Consider the following 17965-nt stretch of genomic DNA (forward strand, 5'->3'; position numbering starts at 1 on the left):
CATTAATGTTTCAAAAACATTTGAAAATCACTGTGTAAAATCTTTCAAAAAAGCGTTGTAGTTGGCTTAAACAAAGCACAAAAAGTGTTTTTTAGGTTGATCTTGGTCTTTTCCCACTTGCTTTACCCAAAACATCAGTTTGCCATAGTTGCTAAAGTGGTTAAAGGTTGTTAACGTGAGTTAACTTCATGTTCTTAGGTGCTATTAGATTAGAATGTTATTTACACTGCTGTACATGAAGGGTTATCAGTAATGGCCAATACTCCAAAAAAAATCAGAACACCACCCTGATATATTAGCTAATCTTGTACACAATCTTGCCACAGGCATTAGTCTTAAAGCCTGAGCACAACATGCTAGCTGGAAGATATTCATCAGATCATAAGACCATTTCAATGTGACGGAGATAACTTCAATTAACAAGTCTGGGTTGTGGAACATTCTCAGCACAACAGTAACACTGACATGGTAGTGACACAGTACTGGGCATGTTGCTGGAACAAGTGTATCAGGCACAGTGGCACAGCTGGAGTTTTTACATAATTCACTGCTAGGGTGAGTGTGGTCTGTCACCCAAACATATTGAGCCAAGAGTGCTTATACATTCAGTGATAAAAGAGACAGATAATGGCTACCCCAAACTGAGCATGGCCATAGGGTTACAGCATAGATACACATACATAGATGACTACGCTGGGTTTAGCCCGGCACGTCAACATTACTGCTGGACTGCGTTTGGTACCATTACAGAGCAGCAGTTTAAGAAAATCCTGTCCAAATTTATTTTATTTCAAGAATACTGCACTCAGAATATGGGATGGTATTCTATAACGGACAGAACGCAGTGATCCACACTCATGTTTGTGTTTATTGTTTGTGTAATGTGGATGTGTAAATATGGCTGTGTGGTTGGTGAGACACTGAGAACCTGTTCATGTGATTGATTTTCCTCTGATATTCATATTAAGCTTATTTCATTTAATAGCCTATACTGGGGATTACTTAACACGATGTAGTAGTTATATTCATTTAGTAAAAATGAGTGATAATTCTGAGTAAGCATTGTAGGTAGCATTCCTTAGTCCACGTAGATATTCACAATATATTAGCACCTTCTTACACAAAGCTGAAGTAAGCTTCTTCGCCAGCTTCTTGTTTGAATTTTCACGTTCCACCTTAAATGGTGCAGCCTCAGGCACCAGAATGTTTAGATTAGATTGTCTGAGGATTATCACAAATTTGGTAAAAAATCGTAGTAATAAGTAGGGGTGGGAATCTCTAGGCACCTCACGATTCGATTTGATTATGATTCAGAGGGCTGCAATGCATTATAGAACGATTATCGATGCATCTTTTTCTTCTATACAGGATTTCTTTTTTCTCAGTGTGTAAGGACTTGGTACTTTTAAAGCAAAGTATTTGTGATGATCTATAATGAATTTACTTCCAATATCTTTTATTAGTAAATCAAATGGAAGTGATGAGGCAAGTGAACTGGAAGACTCTCATTCACTGCTCTTGTTTGGAGCACATGAGACAGGGTGCCACTCATCTGCGATAAAATGCGCTGTTACTGTGACATAAATTCTGTGGCATTGGGTGTCCACGAATCACATTACAGCTATCCTACCTGTTTTATTCAGTGATTCCATAACATAGGTTTGGGTCTCGTTGTAGAGAGTGGGGGACGGGGTTGCTGTGTCAGTAAAATATCTTCGAGACAGGACGCTGTATCTCAGCTCCAAAGTGTGCAACATAGCGCGAAAGCCCTGATTCTCAACGACTGAGTACAGACACGAATCCTTGGAAATAAAAGTTGCGATAGAGTTTGTAATTCGCTTCCGAGTTGGGTGGAAGCTTTGACATCGCTTGCTCGATGGTCCTCTGGTTGGTAGCAACTACAACCGGATGGAAAACGGGTGGAAACATGTAATATGGTTTCTAATGTTTGTCGTTTCCAAAATATTTTAGTTTAGTGTGACACAACTTGCATATAGTATGGCCCTTGTCCACGTTCTAATGCTGTTTTAACAGTAGATGGTCTTAAACGCAGCTAATTCACCACCCTATAACCCTGAAGGTTGGCGTGCAGAGCGAAGGTCACATACCAACGCAGAGAGTCTCACCTAACTAGCAGCTAATGAAAAAGCAAAGAGAGGAATTTAAGACGAACATTTGGAGACGAATGGACTTTTTCGCATTTATAAGAACCGCAGTTGGTTCCCTAGTACGTTAAATTTGTAACGAGAGCCTGTCAAACACTAAAACAACTGCGAAGCTGAAACTTTTTGAATTCTCCCGTTCCACCTTAAATGGTGCCGCATTTACGTTCTGGCGCCTCAGGCAGAATTTAAGGTGGAACGGGAAAATTCAAACGAGAAGCTGGAGAATAAAAAGCTGACTTCAGCCTCGTAAAGCAGTCGAACGTTAGGAGACATTTTACAAGAAGCTGTTCTACTTTTGAAGAAAAGTTTTTTGTCGGAAATGGGAGGAAAGTGGCTAAAGCTAAAGCTTAAAGCAGAGCAAAGTAAATCTGTTTTCGTTTATATTTTTTAACCTATACTAGGACATTAGCACGTACTGAGACATATTGGACATAAAATGTTGTGGCTCCCAAGGTGGTTTGATTTTTGTTGAGAGGACAAATTGGCTCTTCTTAACATTTGCGTTGTTGACTCCTGACCTAACATAGCTTTTAATACAGAGGGTGCCGGTCGGATTTCTCGCTCATCCAGTTGTGTTTTTGTTATGTGCTGCCACTGTCCGGGAGATGCACTTCCAAGTTCCTCCTTTTGCGTTCTGTCAACATTATGTTATAAATAAAAATTTAGAAAAATAAATTTTTGACATTTGTGAATTTATTCAGAATCGTCCACGTCCACATCGCGATGCATCTAAGAATCGATTTTTCCCCCACCCATAGTAATAAGAAATTATGGCCAATTTCTTCATGAGAACTCTTCTTGCAATACACGTGTATTTGTTTACAAGCAGCTCTTGACCACTTCAACATGGCGGACGTGCATACCTATTGCCATCTGGTAGAGAACAACAGACAATGCGGCATTAATGTAGGTTTATCTATGGGTTAGTCTCTAACTTTACACTAGCCCAGTTTAATTATATGTTGGCCTGCTGAGTTTACTGAATGTCATATCACTCGCTGGGATATTTTACTATAGCATATCATAATTCTCACACCATTAACAATTTTTAGTACAGCTTTATTAATATATTTTTCATAAACAATTTCAGACGTATCAAAAACGTAGTAAAAACATTAGACTGAATTATTTCAGTTGTTCCATGTGGTCATTTTTTTAATCATTATTTATCTAACACGAATCTCCTTCGGCTCGTCACTCTTTCCAAAACATTCACAGCACAAGGGCTAATACACATCCTGGTTAGATCAGATTCAGTAAAATATTGCATTTCTGTTTTCAGAATATAGTAGTCATATCTCTTGGAAATGTTTGTAAAATAAAATCCTTTTTTTTGTTCTACTCTAGTGCTGTAGTATTATTGATCCCATGGGTGGAGCAGGCACACAATTATATACAAACACGCAATGCAATGCCACATTACAACAAAGAGGAGGAAACACTTGATACAGCAGTCAGAAGCAACGCAATGCTTTCACTGGAGTCCTTGTTGTCTAAAGAATAATAACAATATGATGGTGAGTGATGATTCCAAGAATTATCAAGGGCAGTCTGTTTACAAAATGTGGTGGGAACTGAAAAATCTCTTACACTGACGCTAGAGCCATAGAAGGTTTAATTATAAGCAAAATGTTGGGCTAATTTATATCCAGAAACAATTTCTATCCAGAGTGCACTGGTTACCTACTGTTCAGTGATGTGTGTCTGAAACATGCTAGCCTTAAAAAGTCTTTCAAACAAAAAAGCAGATCTAGATCAAATTACAAGTAGTCATAGGCCACCATCGTGTTCAGCAGTTGAATCTGCAGATTGATTTATACAGTGAGCACAGGACAATTGTTGAAATGGTTTGATGGTCAAATTTGATGGTGGGTTTTGATCTGCAATGCATTTAAAGGTTAAACAAATTTTATATTAGGCTGAATGATTCATTTACACTAACAAATGTCTCTATCTGCCTATAAGGCTGCCTATGATCAAATAGATATAGCCAGCAGTTTGCTTTTGTTTCGTATGACATAGAAACATAATACTCCATATAAATGTTGCTTCCAGGCAAGTAAAGACATTAAAAAAGATCATTATAAAAAAAATCAGAAACACAGACTATACAGACACCAAATGTATTCTTAGCGGTGCCTCATATAAATCTCTGCTCCGTAGCTCTGCCTAAGTGGCTTACAGTTTGATTAAGTGACTCTCAGTGGCAGTAGCTGTTTCAGTGCTTTAGAGCCAGTAATTCCCAAAGAGTGTTAGTGAATATGAGCTTCAGTCATTCTGAACCCGTATGCCCCATTTACTGCTCCATAGTAACTGGTTCAGAAATTTCAAATGAGTCAGAGATTTAAGTACTGACATTTCAGTCTAAGTATTGTAGATTTTGGATCAGTAGTATAGTGTTTTATGGACTGGAGCGTGGAGCCACTGCTCAGTCATTTAGAGTCACAATAATCCAGCGTGCCTTGCAATCAAGGGCTTTGTCCACACACGCAGCCAGTCAATTTATATAGTCCATATTCACACTATTTTATTTCCACTTAAAATGTCTACTAAAGTCCTTTTGTCCTCCACTGCGAGAGGTCCAGTCATTTACTAGGGGGGCACATAGGGTGGAGGGCACCTGTAGGCTGTCATGTTTTTAGGTCGGGAACCTTTGCCCTCTATGGGAACAGTAAAAGGAGGGGGAGGTTGATAGGGGGGAGCACTAGGGTCATCATCACTGAGGGAGATGTACTCCTCTAGGATGTGGTGGTTGAGCAGCGACCCTTCACCGCAAGCGGAGCTGGGATACTGAGGAGGAGGCAGAGGAGGCTTCTCCTCACGCAAGATCAATGGCATGCTGGAGGAAGGTGGAGACTTGGCATCATCCAACTCATCTGCAAAAATGATAGGGACACCTTTTTTAATGAAGGTGGCCTGTTCCTCTGTGGTTAATTTTCCACGCCGTTTCTTTCGGTAGCAAACCATGGCAATGAAACCAGCAGAGAGCAGCAGAGCAGCCACCACTACAGCAGGTATAACTGTGTGTAAGTAAACGTCATCGCTGCTACGCCGGCCAGAGCCAGATGAAGGCGTGACTGAGGTTGACACTGGAATGGGACTCTCTGCTGAAGAGACAGGGACAGAGATTTCCCCTGGTGGCACAAATGAGAACCTTTGGCATTTGTTGGCACCACGAACACTGATGTTGATGGGTTTGAACTCTGGTTCCATGGCACTGTTGAAGACGGGAGTGGGATGACCCTGAGCATCTGAAATCCTGCGGCACATTGCCTGAATCTGCTCACGTGGGCAAGGGTTCTTAGGCATGCTGCTATTTGTCCACTCCACCAGAATTGAACCCCTGGAGATATTTCTTAGAGTGACAGCACTGCTGTTGCGATCACCCAGTGCAGAGGCAAGTTTCTTGCTTAATAAAATTTTCTTATGGATGTCACTGGTCAATGTTTTGGGTTCCCCTTGAAAACGAGCAGTAAACACAACTGGTGATTGGTCATCAATTGGCCAGCGATTAACATGAACCTCAAAGGCGTCTGTGGTGCTAGAATCTTCTTTATCTGTGGCCATCATGAAGAATTCATGACGGCCAACGTGGCTCTCATCAGGAAGGCCGTATAGTAGTTGACTGGTGCTATTAAATTGGATCCAAGATCCCTCATCCACTACCTGGTTGTGACTCTGGCGCAGTGACAGCCGCAACCTTTCAGTGCTTCCATCTTCCTGATCAAAGAATGTGTCCGCTGGAATCTTTACTTCAAAGTACGTTCCAACCCACACATTCACTTCATCAATAGGGTTATGTAGCTGAGGTTTCTGGTTGGTCAAGGGGGTGGTGCGTCTGGAAGGCTTAACTGTTGTTTTTGGCTCTCTAGGCATGGGTGTGGTCTTCTGTTTCTTGCCCTTTTTTGTGGTGGAGGTCTTTGGTCTGCGGGTGGTTGGCGGAGTAACCAAAGCGGTAGGCTCCACGTAACCAAGACGGGTCAGCGTTGGTTGCAAGGGGAGAGTGCTGGTGCTGCCCAAAACTCGAGTGGGCAGCGGGTGGCCTAAGACAGGTGTGTATGCCACCTGATCACGGATCCGAATGGTAGGTTTGACTGGCAAGGGCAAAGGACCGCGAGCAGGATTTGCCAATAGATCTGTAGTGGGAGCAATGAAAGGGGATGAGGGGGTTGGCACAATGCGCTCCGCAGGTTCTAGATGAGTGGTTGGGGGTAGTTGAGAGGGCACCGGGGTTGGAGTGTTGTGGATCTGTCTTCTGATTCGCTTGACCACTTGTGGTTTCTTATTGACAATGTACCAGCCAACCACTGGATACCCTAGCAGAGTTGACATAGTGCCATCCTTGGCTGGCAACTGTACTTGACTAATATCAGGTAGGTTGCTCTGATCAAGTGCACAGCCTAGCTTCCATGATAACAGCGCACCATTTTCCACCACCTTCTTGGCATTGCCTGGACCAGCCATGAAAGCAGTCATGTCAAAAAAACGGTTGTTAATAACAGGCATGACTCGCATCAGCTCCGGCGGCACACTAGCAAAGTGACTCATTTTCTGTAGCAGTGTCAGTCGCTCCCTGGAGTTCATCTTTGTGAGGTCGGCATCCAGGATTATTGTTAGCCCAGTGATTGGCTGGCTACTTGAACAGACGCACACTGTTGTTGCATTAGTCTCTGTATGCAGTGCCAATGGAGTGGGTTCTATCTCCTGCTGGTCTTCAGAGTTTACTGTGATCGTGAAGACTTCTGGTTGGCTTATATGAGTGTATGCACTGCTTAGTTTCATTCCTCTGAGAAGCAGGTGGCTCTGCATACTGCCGTCAGGACTTTGCAATCCTGCTGGAGACAAGCTGAAACGATACAGACCTTTATCCCCCTCTAGTGGTAAACCTTGAAGAAGACAGAGCTCATTGTCCCAGTATAGCCATGAAGGGAATGGCGCACTGGCAACTTCAGAGATCTGTAAAGAGTGGAAAAGGGGGAGAGAAAGAGAAAAAGAAATCAGTAAATCAGTAATCAGTAAACACATAGTTCTGTTCTACATCCTTGATTGACTCAAAGGACAGAAGATTTCCCGTCATGACAATGCAGTCACATTGTCTACAATTACAAATCAGTACAATATGGGAGGACAAAGCTCTTGTAATGTGGCAGCATTGTTGAATGGAGAAAGATGAACATTTGATTTATGCAAACCTGTAGAATTATTTGTAGAATAGAGGACGATGCTGCCATATTTTCCAGGGAACAACATTGCCCATTATGTTCTGCCACAGTGAACACTTACATGTGACTTCTATGACTTTACATTGTACACTGATCTAATAGTACTGACCCTGGGAAAGGGGGATTCTTAATGTCCATAATGTCCAAATGTACAGCTCACTTTTTGAAAAAATAAAATTTGTCAGCATTTGTATTTTGTTGAGCTGATAATATCTTTCATGTTGGGCTTAATGTTTAGCCTGTTGTAATTGTGTTCAGAGATTTAGTAAATCTCTAGTTATTGAGAGTTTAAAACTGGATCAACAATTGGGATTATTGTCTCAAACACAGTGTGGCTTGCCACAAGGCCACATGCCTTGAACTGCTAGTCTTGCTAATCAAAATCTATCTATCGATCTATCTATCCATCCATCCATCTGTCCGTCCATCCATCCTAAGGCATGGATAAGTGACTTTCTAAAGGTATTTTCCTGCCTAAACTTCTTTTTTTCATTTAGTCTTTTTTTTTTTTTACTTAATTTATTTAGGTAACTGTAAAAGTACTATCCAGCAGTCACAAGAAAGTAGGAATGGCCTATTTTAAAGGGGCAGTCAAATATATGATTTGAAGAATATTTGACTTCTGACTGCTAATGGTAAATAAAATAAGATTGGAAACAAAGTTAAAGCTGCTCTGATCAGGACTGTGTGGGATTTCACTCTGCATAGCCATGGCACCATAAGAATACCCACGAAAGCAGGCAGCGCAAGTGCAAATAACTGGCCATGGCACAAGCAACAAAAAATAGTCACAGTTCACTGTTTCTGCTATATATACTTAAATAAATATAACTTATAAATTATGCTTCATAATTTTATGAAATTTCATGAAGTTGCCATTACAAAACTCTGCAGAGGGCTTTCAGATTGAATTGACGGTTACAGGAAGTGGATGAACATTGCGTGAACAATCAGAGCCAAGTTGAGGCCAAAGTGCTGAATGAATGGGGGTTGGTTTTGATCTTGGTCTGGTCCTCGGGGGTAGGGGGGTCTGGCCTTCCACCGCTGCTGAAAAAACCTAGAAGAAGCACTGCAGTTCACTCAATAGTACATGGTGGTGCTGTGAGATTCTGACTCTGAAGACAGAGGTGCAATGGCACTTACCTCAGCAACCACTGAACATACAGGGGAACTAACCTCGCTAGCTAGCGCTGATGTTGATAACTTCCTCTGGGCTGCTGGTGAGCTCTGTGAAATAATTAAATAAAATCTAAAGTGTAGCCTATTAATTGCAAAATATGCTAGCTCAACTAGCTGAACTAAATAAACTTTAATTTGTGTGGGGAGGGGCTGTGGCAAGCATTAATATTAGCAGATGAAAAACCTGTGCTGTTTAGTATGAGGAAAAACCTCAATGTCCACAGCTCAACTCAAATTTAGAAGAAACACAACAGCCCTTGTGCCACATTTCACACTTATGGTTTTATGTACTTGTGTGCACACTCATATGCTTTCTGGGTATTGCCATTTCTCAAATGTGCAAAAACACCACACTAAACACACCATTTCCCAGATAACACATCAAAGCAGTATTAAGCCAAGTACATATTATACGTGTTATGACTTTCTTACACATTGTGTCAGAAATTTTAGAGAAGAGAGTTAAAATCGTGAAAACCTCCGCAACTAGCTATCCCACAAAGACAAAATACACACACCAGACACTTGGGGTCTGAGGGCTGACTATTGGCAATTGGATGCTGTCAGGCTAAACATGCTAACATGCTAACAAGCTAAATCAGCATCAGCTGTTGGTCGTGAGAGAGTTTGGAATCAGCACATGAGGAGAGAAATAAAAGAGAGCAAAGCAAGTAAATTCAGCAAGCAAAGTGAGATCTGGAAGTGTTGAACACTTCCGCTGTGGTCACTGTCAGGCAGACAAGTCTGGCACCGAGTTGAAGTTACCTTAAGCCACTCTAGCTAGCGACTCTTTAGGTCGAGGACCGATACATGACTCATCTCAACCTGGCTATGACTGACCTCAAGCTGGTCCGTGTGTCAACCTCAGTACTGCTTTCCATGATAAATGGCAGACTAGCCAAATAAAATAACCCAATAAAATGAATAAAAACGACTCAAAAACAAAAATATAAGTAGGTCATAAATTATATACAAGTGATAGAAGTGATTTATGAAAGTTTTATTAAACAAAAAGGCATAAATCGTGAAACCTATCATAGCAACTAAGCGCACAAGCACTGTTGCCACCTACTGGATATATTTTGAACTGCAGTGAGGAAATACTTAAAATGTAGTTAATTATAGAACATAAATATCATTGTTTTTAAGGATTATTTCAAGAACAAGCATTCGAGTACTCATTTGGAAATAACAATGAATATTCAAAAGCCTTTACAATGCTGTTCAGGCCTGCCTAACCTAGAAGATTAATTGGCACACTGAGTAAAGTAACAGTGGAGATAGAACACTTGCTATCTTGCCCACCTACTGAACACATAATCACCTCAAGCACTGTATTCTTGTAGTTTAGAGCCATGGATGGTTAACAGAACCACTCAGACCACCAGCTTCTTGCTAAAAGGTTGCGTGTTGCAAGTGTGGAACTCAGGAACTTACAATGTCTATGCCATGGCAGTCTGCTGACACCAACGGGATCTTCATCCAGAACATCTGGCCCACCACTGCCGAAGAGTCTGTAACTACAGAGGACTGTGCTGTTGCCACTCTGGATAAGGATGAATGTATGTCCGAGAGGAGAGTCGAGTGCATGGAGGCTTCTAGTTCCACAATTATCGGCTCTGATGCCCACGTTGTGGCACACAGCAGTAAGAGCCCCCACATACTCATACACATGCTTTGCATTATGAACACTTGGTGGCTCATCCTTCTGACTCGCTCAGGACCAGGCCAAAGGAAGTCTCAGTTCCTTTTCCTTGCCACCAACTCAGCTGTCTCTCCTCTCTTGTCTCTCTCCTCTGTTAGCCATCCAGTCTTTAGAGCTTGGGGGGCACCTGGTGTTGCACATCCATGGAGTCCTGTAGAGGCAGAGGGAGAAGCTTATCATTGAACAAACAGTGGTCAGCACAGATCACAGTTCTCCAAGTCTCTGAACCTGGAAAGCCAGGATTCAGCACAGATTAGTGTTTTCTTTGTTCTAACATTCTCATTATCCAGCTATCAAATTAATCCAGCGGTCTCATTATCCAGCTATCAAACCTTTTTCTAACTTAATCAGGTAAATAACAGTGGAAAAGACACTCTCTAAGACAGAGAGTTGGAGATTCTTTATCATTTTGTTATATTTTAAGCTGGCCAATTCTTACATCTTATGTGCTAGTTGTGACAGCTCAAGCATCATCCCATGACTCAATGCATGCATGCAGACATTTCTGTTGCCTGTGTTCTGTAAGGAATTTGCATAAGTGGATAATCGCTTCCTCGGTTTATAGAAGCAAGTGAAAAGAACCAAATGTATCAGCTTTGAATACTGAATAAATATTTTGTTCCTACAATTGTCAAGTCTTCTTTACTTTACTGCATCAGTTTCTGATTGGCTGTTCAGTCCTCTGAGTAAATACAGTCTGACGTACGTCATATTTCCGCTGCATGTCCCCTCTTAATATCTTAATTCCTCCAAATATTTTAATCATTAAAGCAATGTTTTCAAAACACAACACTTACCATATGGGCACAACGGGCATTCAATTTTATTTCAATTGTAACAGTGCAACTCAGCAAATGAGACCTCTTATGCAGTCCTAATAGATATCTGTGCTTAACACATCAGATGTTCATCAGTATGTGTTTAACAATTTCCTAACAATTACATAATCTAATTTTAAACAGTGTATCAAAATTTAAAACTATCGTCGATACACCCCTCCTGTACGTCTCATTTATCATCTTTCATAGAAACTACTGTCAAAGATCAAAACTAGGCATCGAGGTGCAGCCCATCAGAGTAAAGAGGGTAGGGAGGGGGAGTAAAGAGGCACCCACACTCAGCTGACTTGTTTTTATAAATCAACGATAAATTCTAGGACTGTATGATTCTTAATATATTAGAAGGCTATGATGGCGAAAATGTTCTATTTGAGCCCATTATTTATCTGAAACAATTGTGTAGTGTATAAAAAGAGCTCAATACAAACATGAAATATCGCAAATTGAATTGAAACTTGAATTGGACCTGAAATTATGTGCATTGTCACTCTTCTTGTGTTCACGCATCTATGATGTGTGTATGATGCAAATGTTATCATTTGAATACATGGCACATATTCAACCACCTTTTACTGTGTTTTTTAATATTTTGGACCCCTATCCTTTAAAGGGTAATCCCACTGATTTTTTAAAATCTCTACATAATCCAACTGTTGAGATGTAAACAAACTCACTCTTCATGTGAAATTGTTTCTTATAAAGAAACTTACCACTGAACCTACATGTCTTCTGAGTAATGTTGAACAAAACATTTCTTTGGGTATCCCTCCACGATGGAGGATTGTAAAAATCTCTATAGTCCAGGAGGCAAACTATTCTTAACTATTTCATAATATTTCATAAAGCTATTTGAAATTTGAAAAAATATTTGAGGTAGCTTTTAGAGGCATTAAACACTTTAGACGTCTGGTTTCTATCACCACCACTCTGAACAAATCTGACTCAGTAAGTTTTTCCAGAATGGAGCATTTTACACCAAACCACTCCAACTCTATTTACATTTTAATGATAAATAATGCAGAAATTCTAAAAACACTCACGGAATGCTAACACTGCCCATGAAACTGTTTATTCTTCTGTCAAACTGCACTGTACTGCACATGCAATTTATTCTATTCGCATTGGGAATTCTTGATCAGGTCAAATTTCACTGAAGAACTGAACAGAGCATCTCTGTTTGGCTGTGTGCACAACTGTGATTACTTCACCTGTTAGCAAAAGTGATCATCTTATATCTGAAAAGTTCTCCTTTCTCACAGTCCTTTACAGGGTCACTATCCTTCCAAACCAATCGCAGCATTGTTGTTTGGGAAACAGGGCTAGCCAAGCAGGTTCAAAAAGGAAAACTTTAAATATACACAAACTGGTGTCTAATTTTCTACCTATATAAAAGTCTACATTTTTTATATATTCTTTGAACCAACCAGAAGAACACTACAACAGAAGGAGTATTCGTTACAGAAAGTCTAAAAATTAGGCCCACTGGATACTGACACTGTAAACTGTGTATTTCAAAGTGAGGATTTCTCGGAGTTCATCTGTTGCATGTCAAGGGGGGGCTTTAAACCCTTGAATGTTAAATTATTATTGTTATTAATCTTAAAATATGATAAGTATTAAATATGAATTTAAAAAACTAGGGATGCACTGATATGGAAATTCTGGGCCGATAACAATATTTTTCTGTACATAACTGCTGATGCTGATACATAAATAAAATATAGAAAATAGGATTCAGTCCAGCAGGATTAGCATTACACAGAAATGTAAAACTTACTTGTAGAGGGTAAGCAGTAAAATAAATAAACAGCAGACATATTGACATATTAGCCCAGTATTGCTTAAACATTTTGCTTTTCTGGAGCACATATAAACACATATCAAATATCGGTTTGAAATATTGATCAAATCTAAACATCCGTAGGCCTACTATGTTGGTGACTTGTTAAAACAATTACCTGTTGATATCAATACAATATAAATATTATCTGTAATAAAGACATAATAAAGTCCTTGGTAATTTCTATAAATTACTTAGTAACTACTATAAAACTTGTAAGTAATACCTAGTATTACTTACATGTTTTATAGTAATATGATAGTTTGAGATTTAGGGTTTAAATGTTTTTTAAACTAGGGTCACACAATCACACACAGATACATACACACACAGTCTAGTGTGTGCTATCTACCTACTGTAAAAGACAGTATGTAGAGGGGGCTTAAACTAGAGTCATTACCCCAACACACTGACACATACTGACACACACTTCACGTTAAAATGAACAATACAACAAACAATACAAATAATGTAGGGGATATGTGTCCTTAAACTAGGGTCAATAAAATGTTATGGCATGTTATCTCGCTAACTTACTGTACAGAGCCTGGCCAGCCAGGCCAACACAGCACCAGCACAGCTCAGCGCTCAGTCAGTACAGCTGCTATTTTGCGAGCAGCTGTAATCCCAGCAACTCAAGACCACAGCTTCTGAAGAACGAGCACACCCCCGGTTCGCAATAAAACCCAAAACCGGACGGAAATTCTCAGATCCAAATCACTATATCGTGTTTTTTTTCTCTCCGTCCTCGACTATGTGTACGGGCCGCTGCTGCTGCAAGAGGCCCAACACCACCAGCAGCATCCGTCTGTTCAAGCAAACGACGAGCATCGTCTGGACTTTCCGAATTAAAATGGCAAAACACTAAACTTAAAAATGGTTCGTTCGTTGGACCACCATGAAGCACAAAATACGACCTGGTGTGTCCAACATATACATATATATATATATATATATATATATATATATATATATATATATTTATTAAGGAACAATACAGTCAACACGAATAAAAAATCACATCATCGAAATGCACCTGCTCCAACAGGGAAAAACCTCAAATTCAGTTACGTGTGTTAAATACACCTCGACCTGAAGATGCCAAAAACCATGTTTACACTCACATCATATTATCTGCACCTCCTTCTTCAAATGTTTTCTCCTTTAATAGCCCATTTTCACCGTAAGGACGAGCTCTGGAGAAAGACTATTGATGTCAACCTCTCGTAGAAGGGATGCGGCAGTCCTGAGCAATCGATCTTCGAGCCCCTGCCCACGGCCGTGTGGATTCCAAGAGCGTCCTGAGAAAATGGTGCCCAGGCTTTGGAAATGATAGCAGGGAAGCTGATAGACACAGTAAGAACAACAAAGCCCGTCCGTTTAAATGCGGTTAACATGTGTGGCCCAGTTTTTAGATATAAGAATATTCCCTTATCATTTTTATTTGCTGACTGACGTTAAGACTGAGGAGTGAATGCCATAATGGTGAATATTTTAATATCACATGTGAGGGCAAATATGTGAAGAAGATATGTCTTTTTTAGATCAACCACATTTTACTAAATCAATGTAGAGGAGAGCAGGACACAGATTAATATTTTTAATATACAAACAACCTACACACCTCTGCTCCAAATGAAAACTTAAACTTTGTATAGAGCACATCTGTGTGAACAACCTATACGTTACAACTTTAACAGACTCAGAAACAAAGAAGACACAAAAAAGTCTGGTGAATAGATGTAAAAACAATTCATTGAATATAGTTCTATGTTGTTTGAACCAGACGAGCTTTCCAACCTAAATTCGTAAAAACATATACATCAAAATAAATATGATGAAAGAGGCTGAACACTGACAAATTTAGTTTTAAGAAAGAAAATATTAAAGAATAAATTGCAATATATTTTATTTTCATTGCCATCAGAACAAACCTTGTCCCTGTTTTTGTGTTGTTGTTTTTTTCCAAAATGCTTGATGACTAAATTAAATTAAAATTTCATAATGAATTGAGCAATATGTTACAATATTAACTGATCTTGTTCCATTGACTTCAATTCAAAGTTAAGAATGCTTTTTCTTTTTTTAAAGATAAAACTTTTGAAAGTTTTAGTTGGCATAGTGACAATATATTGTAGTATGTTTCTGGTGCATCCATGTGTGCAAAACTTTATGGTACAAAAAGAGTCTTTAAGTTGAATCTTGAGAAATATCTGTCAAAATTGGCATTGAGGGCAATGAGTTTCCCAAAGGAATATGAGAAGATGACCAACATACACTTGAACCTGTTAGCTACATAAAATGTCCATGTTACATCCATGCTGAAATTTAACAATCAATTCCTAACTAAAATGTTCAAGAAGACTTACCACATTGCCTTTTCTGAAACTGTGTAGGTCTATTGAATGCAAATTGTCTGGAACCTTTTAACCACTGGCATAATTCCTATGGGAATTTATGTTCCAGCATTATCGCACCCTGTGATAAACAAAAATATTCCAATTATGAATAAAATAGTGCAATTATGAATACTAATACCACAAAGTGTGATGCCAGCAATTTTTGCATTTTTCCCATAGGCAAAAACATCTTAGACCCAGAATTCCTTATTCAGGGATGCTGCTGAGAACAAAATGATGCACAATCTCAAAGGTCTGTTGCTGTCTGTGCTCTAATGTTGGCTGGTGGTTGAATACTGAATATCATAGCTTCTCCGGAGTCATAGGTATAAAATTGCCTAAGTAGTGATAAAACAAGGGTCCAGTAAGGACTTCATGCCACTGCTTGTGAGTGTACCCTACTTTAAAAGTATTTGGTTCAATTTACCAATGAAAAATAATATTTATATAATGAACTGTAATCACTTTTGGTAGAAACTTAAAACACAGACCAGAGGCTCAGCTGATGGTTGTCTGACTCAGCAGAGAAGTAATAGTGGTCAGTGGGGTCTTATGTTATCTCAAAAGCCCCAGTGCAAAAAAGACATCCGCTAGCATCTAACTACCCATTTAAGATTTTTAAATGATAAATAATTAATATGCACTCACCAAGCACTCATACACCTGCTCATTCATGCAGTCATCTAATCAACCAATCATGTGGCAGCAGTGCAGTACATAAAATTATGCTGATACTAGTCAGCAGCTTCAGGTGATGTTCACATCAACCACCAGAATAGGGAAAAAATACTGATCTCAGTGATTTTGACCATGGCATGAGTGTTGAGCATTTCAATAACTGCTGATCTCCTGAGATTTTCAGTCCTAGAGTTTGCTCACAATGGTGCAATGAAGAAAAATCATCCAGTGAGCGTCAGTTCTGCAAATGAAATTGCCTTGTTGATGAGAGAGGTCAATGGAAAATGGCCAGACTGGTTCAAGCTGACAGAAAGGTTACAGTAACTCAGAACCCCTCTGTACATTTATGGTGAACAGAAAAGCATCTCGGAATGCACAGCATGTCGAACCTGGAGGCGGATGAAATACAACAGAAGAAGACCACTTCTGTGAGCCAAGGATAGAAAGCTAAGGCTGCAGTGTGCACAAGCTCATTAAAACTAGACAGTGGAAGAGTGGTTTGATGAATCTTGATTTCTGCTGAGGCACACAGATGATAGGGTCAGAGTTTGGCACCAACAGCATGAATCCATGGACCCACCTGCCTTGTGTCAACAGTCCAGGCTGGTGGAGGTGGTGTAATGGTGTGGGAAATGTTTTCTTGGCACACTTTGGGCCCGTTAATACCAATCAATCATCACTTAACATCACAGCCTATTTGAGTATTGTTGCTGACCATGTGCATCCCTTCATGGCCACAATTTACCATCTTCTAATGGCTACTTCCAGCATGATGAAGCACCATGAGCGATATGATGATGCCAGTCATCATATCGCTGTTGTTGGAAGAAAACCTCGTATCTCCAAAATGATAACTTTATAGAAGGAAAAAATCTACTTTACTTTTAATGTAAGTCAATGGATTCAGACTCTTTTGCAAGTAATTTTAGGTCATTTTTTTAGTCCATTCATCATGAAATTTACCTACAATGTAAAGGGCAACAGGCATTTTTAAATTATGTCAAAAACTGAAAAACATCAAAAATGGAGGTTTTCTTCTGACAACAGCGATATGTAGATGCCCTAAATAATTAGTGACCTGTAGTCAGGTTAGCTTGTAGTACTATTGAATTGGTGCCATTCATCCATTTTACCTTTATGACATCACAGCTCAATTGAATAGGTGCCAAAGGTTAACAAGCTATATTTTACCTGCAGAGGCCAGAGATGAGTGGTGCTGTTGTGTCCTTAAAATAGGCATATGATTTGAGGGTATTCTTACTCTGCAGAAAACAGTTTTGCATGTGCTGAATGGTTTAGGCTAAATGAGCCTAAACATGTACTGCAACAGAGAACTGTTTGTGCTGCCTGAGACTATGAAATAGATGTCACTATCTCTTGATCTTCCCTATGTTGTGGTTTAATGTGGTACAGAAATTTAAAACATAGAGGGTGTGTAGTATCTCCTGTGATTCCTTTATAATGGTACAGCTTTCTGATGCTGCAAGTCAGAAGTGAGATGGGCCTTTCTGTTTTCTGAAATGGGCCTTAAAAGTTAGCCAATTGGAATAGTTGTGTCTTAAAAGTGTCTTAATCGGGCTTAAGCTGGGCATGGACTGTATTGCTGTACACATTTAAGACTGTATGATTCCACAGGTTTTATTTTTCTGCTTACTTTAAAGGATAGCCACTAGGGGGCAAACAATGCTGTGGGATTTATATTGCTGAAATTTTGGCCCAGAGGCTTTCTAGCTTAGGGGTCAGCAATTTTGTCCACAAAGTGTTGCTTTTGATGCACGTTTTCATTCCAACCAAGCAAAAGCACACCTGATTCCATTTGTTTTACCAGTTGGTCTCAGTCTTCAGCCAACTGATCACTTATGATATGATGTGACCAATATAGTTATATGGGCGTGCGCCTGCTTGGTTGAAATGAAAATCTGCAGCCACATTGTCCGT

The 17965-nt window shown here is 39.7% G+C and overlaps 1 protein-coding gene across 1 annotated transcript; it reads right to left on the reverse strand.

Moving 5' to 3' along the window:
- Positions 1-3203: 3203 nt before the first annotated feature.
- LOC118813360 (dystroglycan-like) lies at positions 3204-14182 on the reverse strand. The gene is made up of 3 exons (XM_036578649.1): positions 14075-14182; positions 10004-10422; positions 3204-7121 (listed from the first exon to the last, which is right to left on the reverse strand). Exons 2-3 carry the CDS (start codon positions 10268-10270, stop codon positions 4758-4760), a joined length of 2631 nt encoding a protein of 876 aa, XP_036434542.1. The 5' UTR covers positions 10271-10422; positions 14075-14182; the 3' UTR covers positions 3204-4757.
- Positions 14183-17965: the final 3783 nt, after the last annotated feature.

This window comes from Colossoma macropomum, unplaced genomic scaffold (assembly GCF_904425465.1).
Source record: "Colossoma macropomum unplaced genomic scaffold, Colossoma_macropomum, whole genome shotgun sequence".
Classification (NCBI taxonomy): domain Eukaryota; kingdom Metazoa; phylum Chordata; class Actinopteri; order Characiformes; family Serrasalmidae; genus Colossoma; species Colossoma macropomum.

Coding starts and splice junctions, on each gene's coding strand:
- LOC118813360 (XM_036578649.1), bottom strand. CDS start 10,270: ATGAGCCACCAAGTGTTCATAATGCAAAGCATGTGTATGAGTATGTGG. Junction 7,122..10,003: donor ACTGCCATGGCATAGACATT/GTAAGTTCCTGA, acceptor CACTCTTTACAG/ATCTCTGAAGTTGCCAGTGC.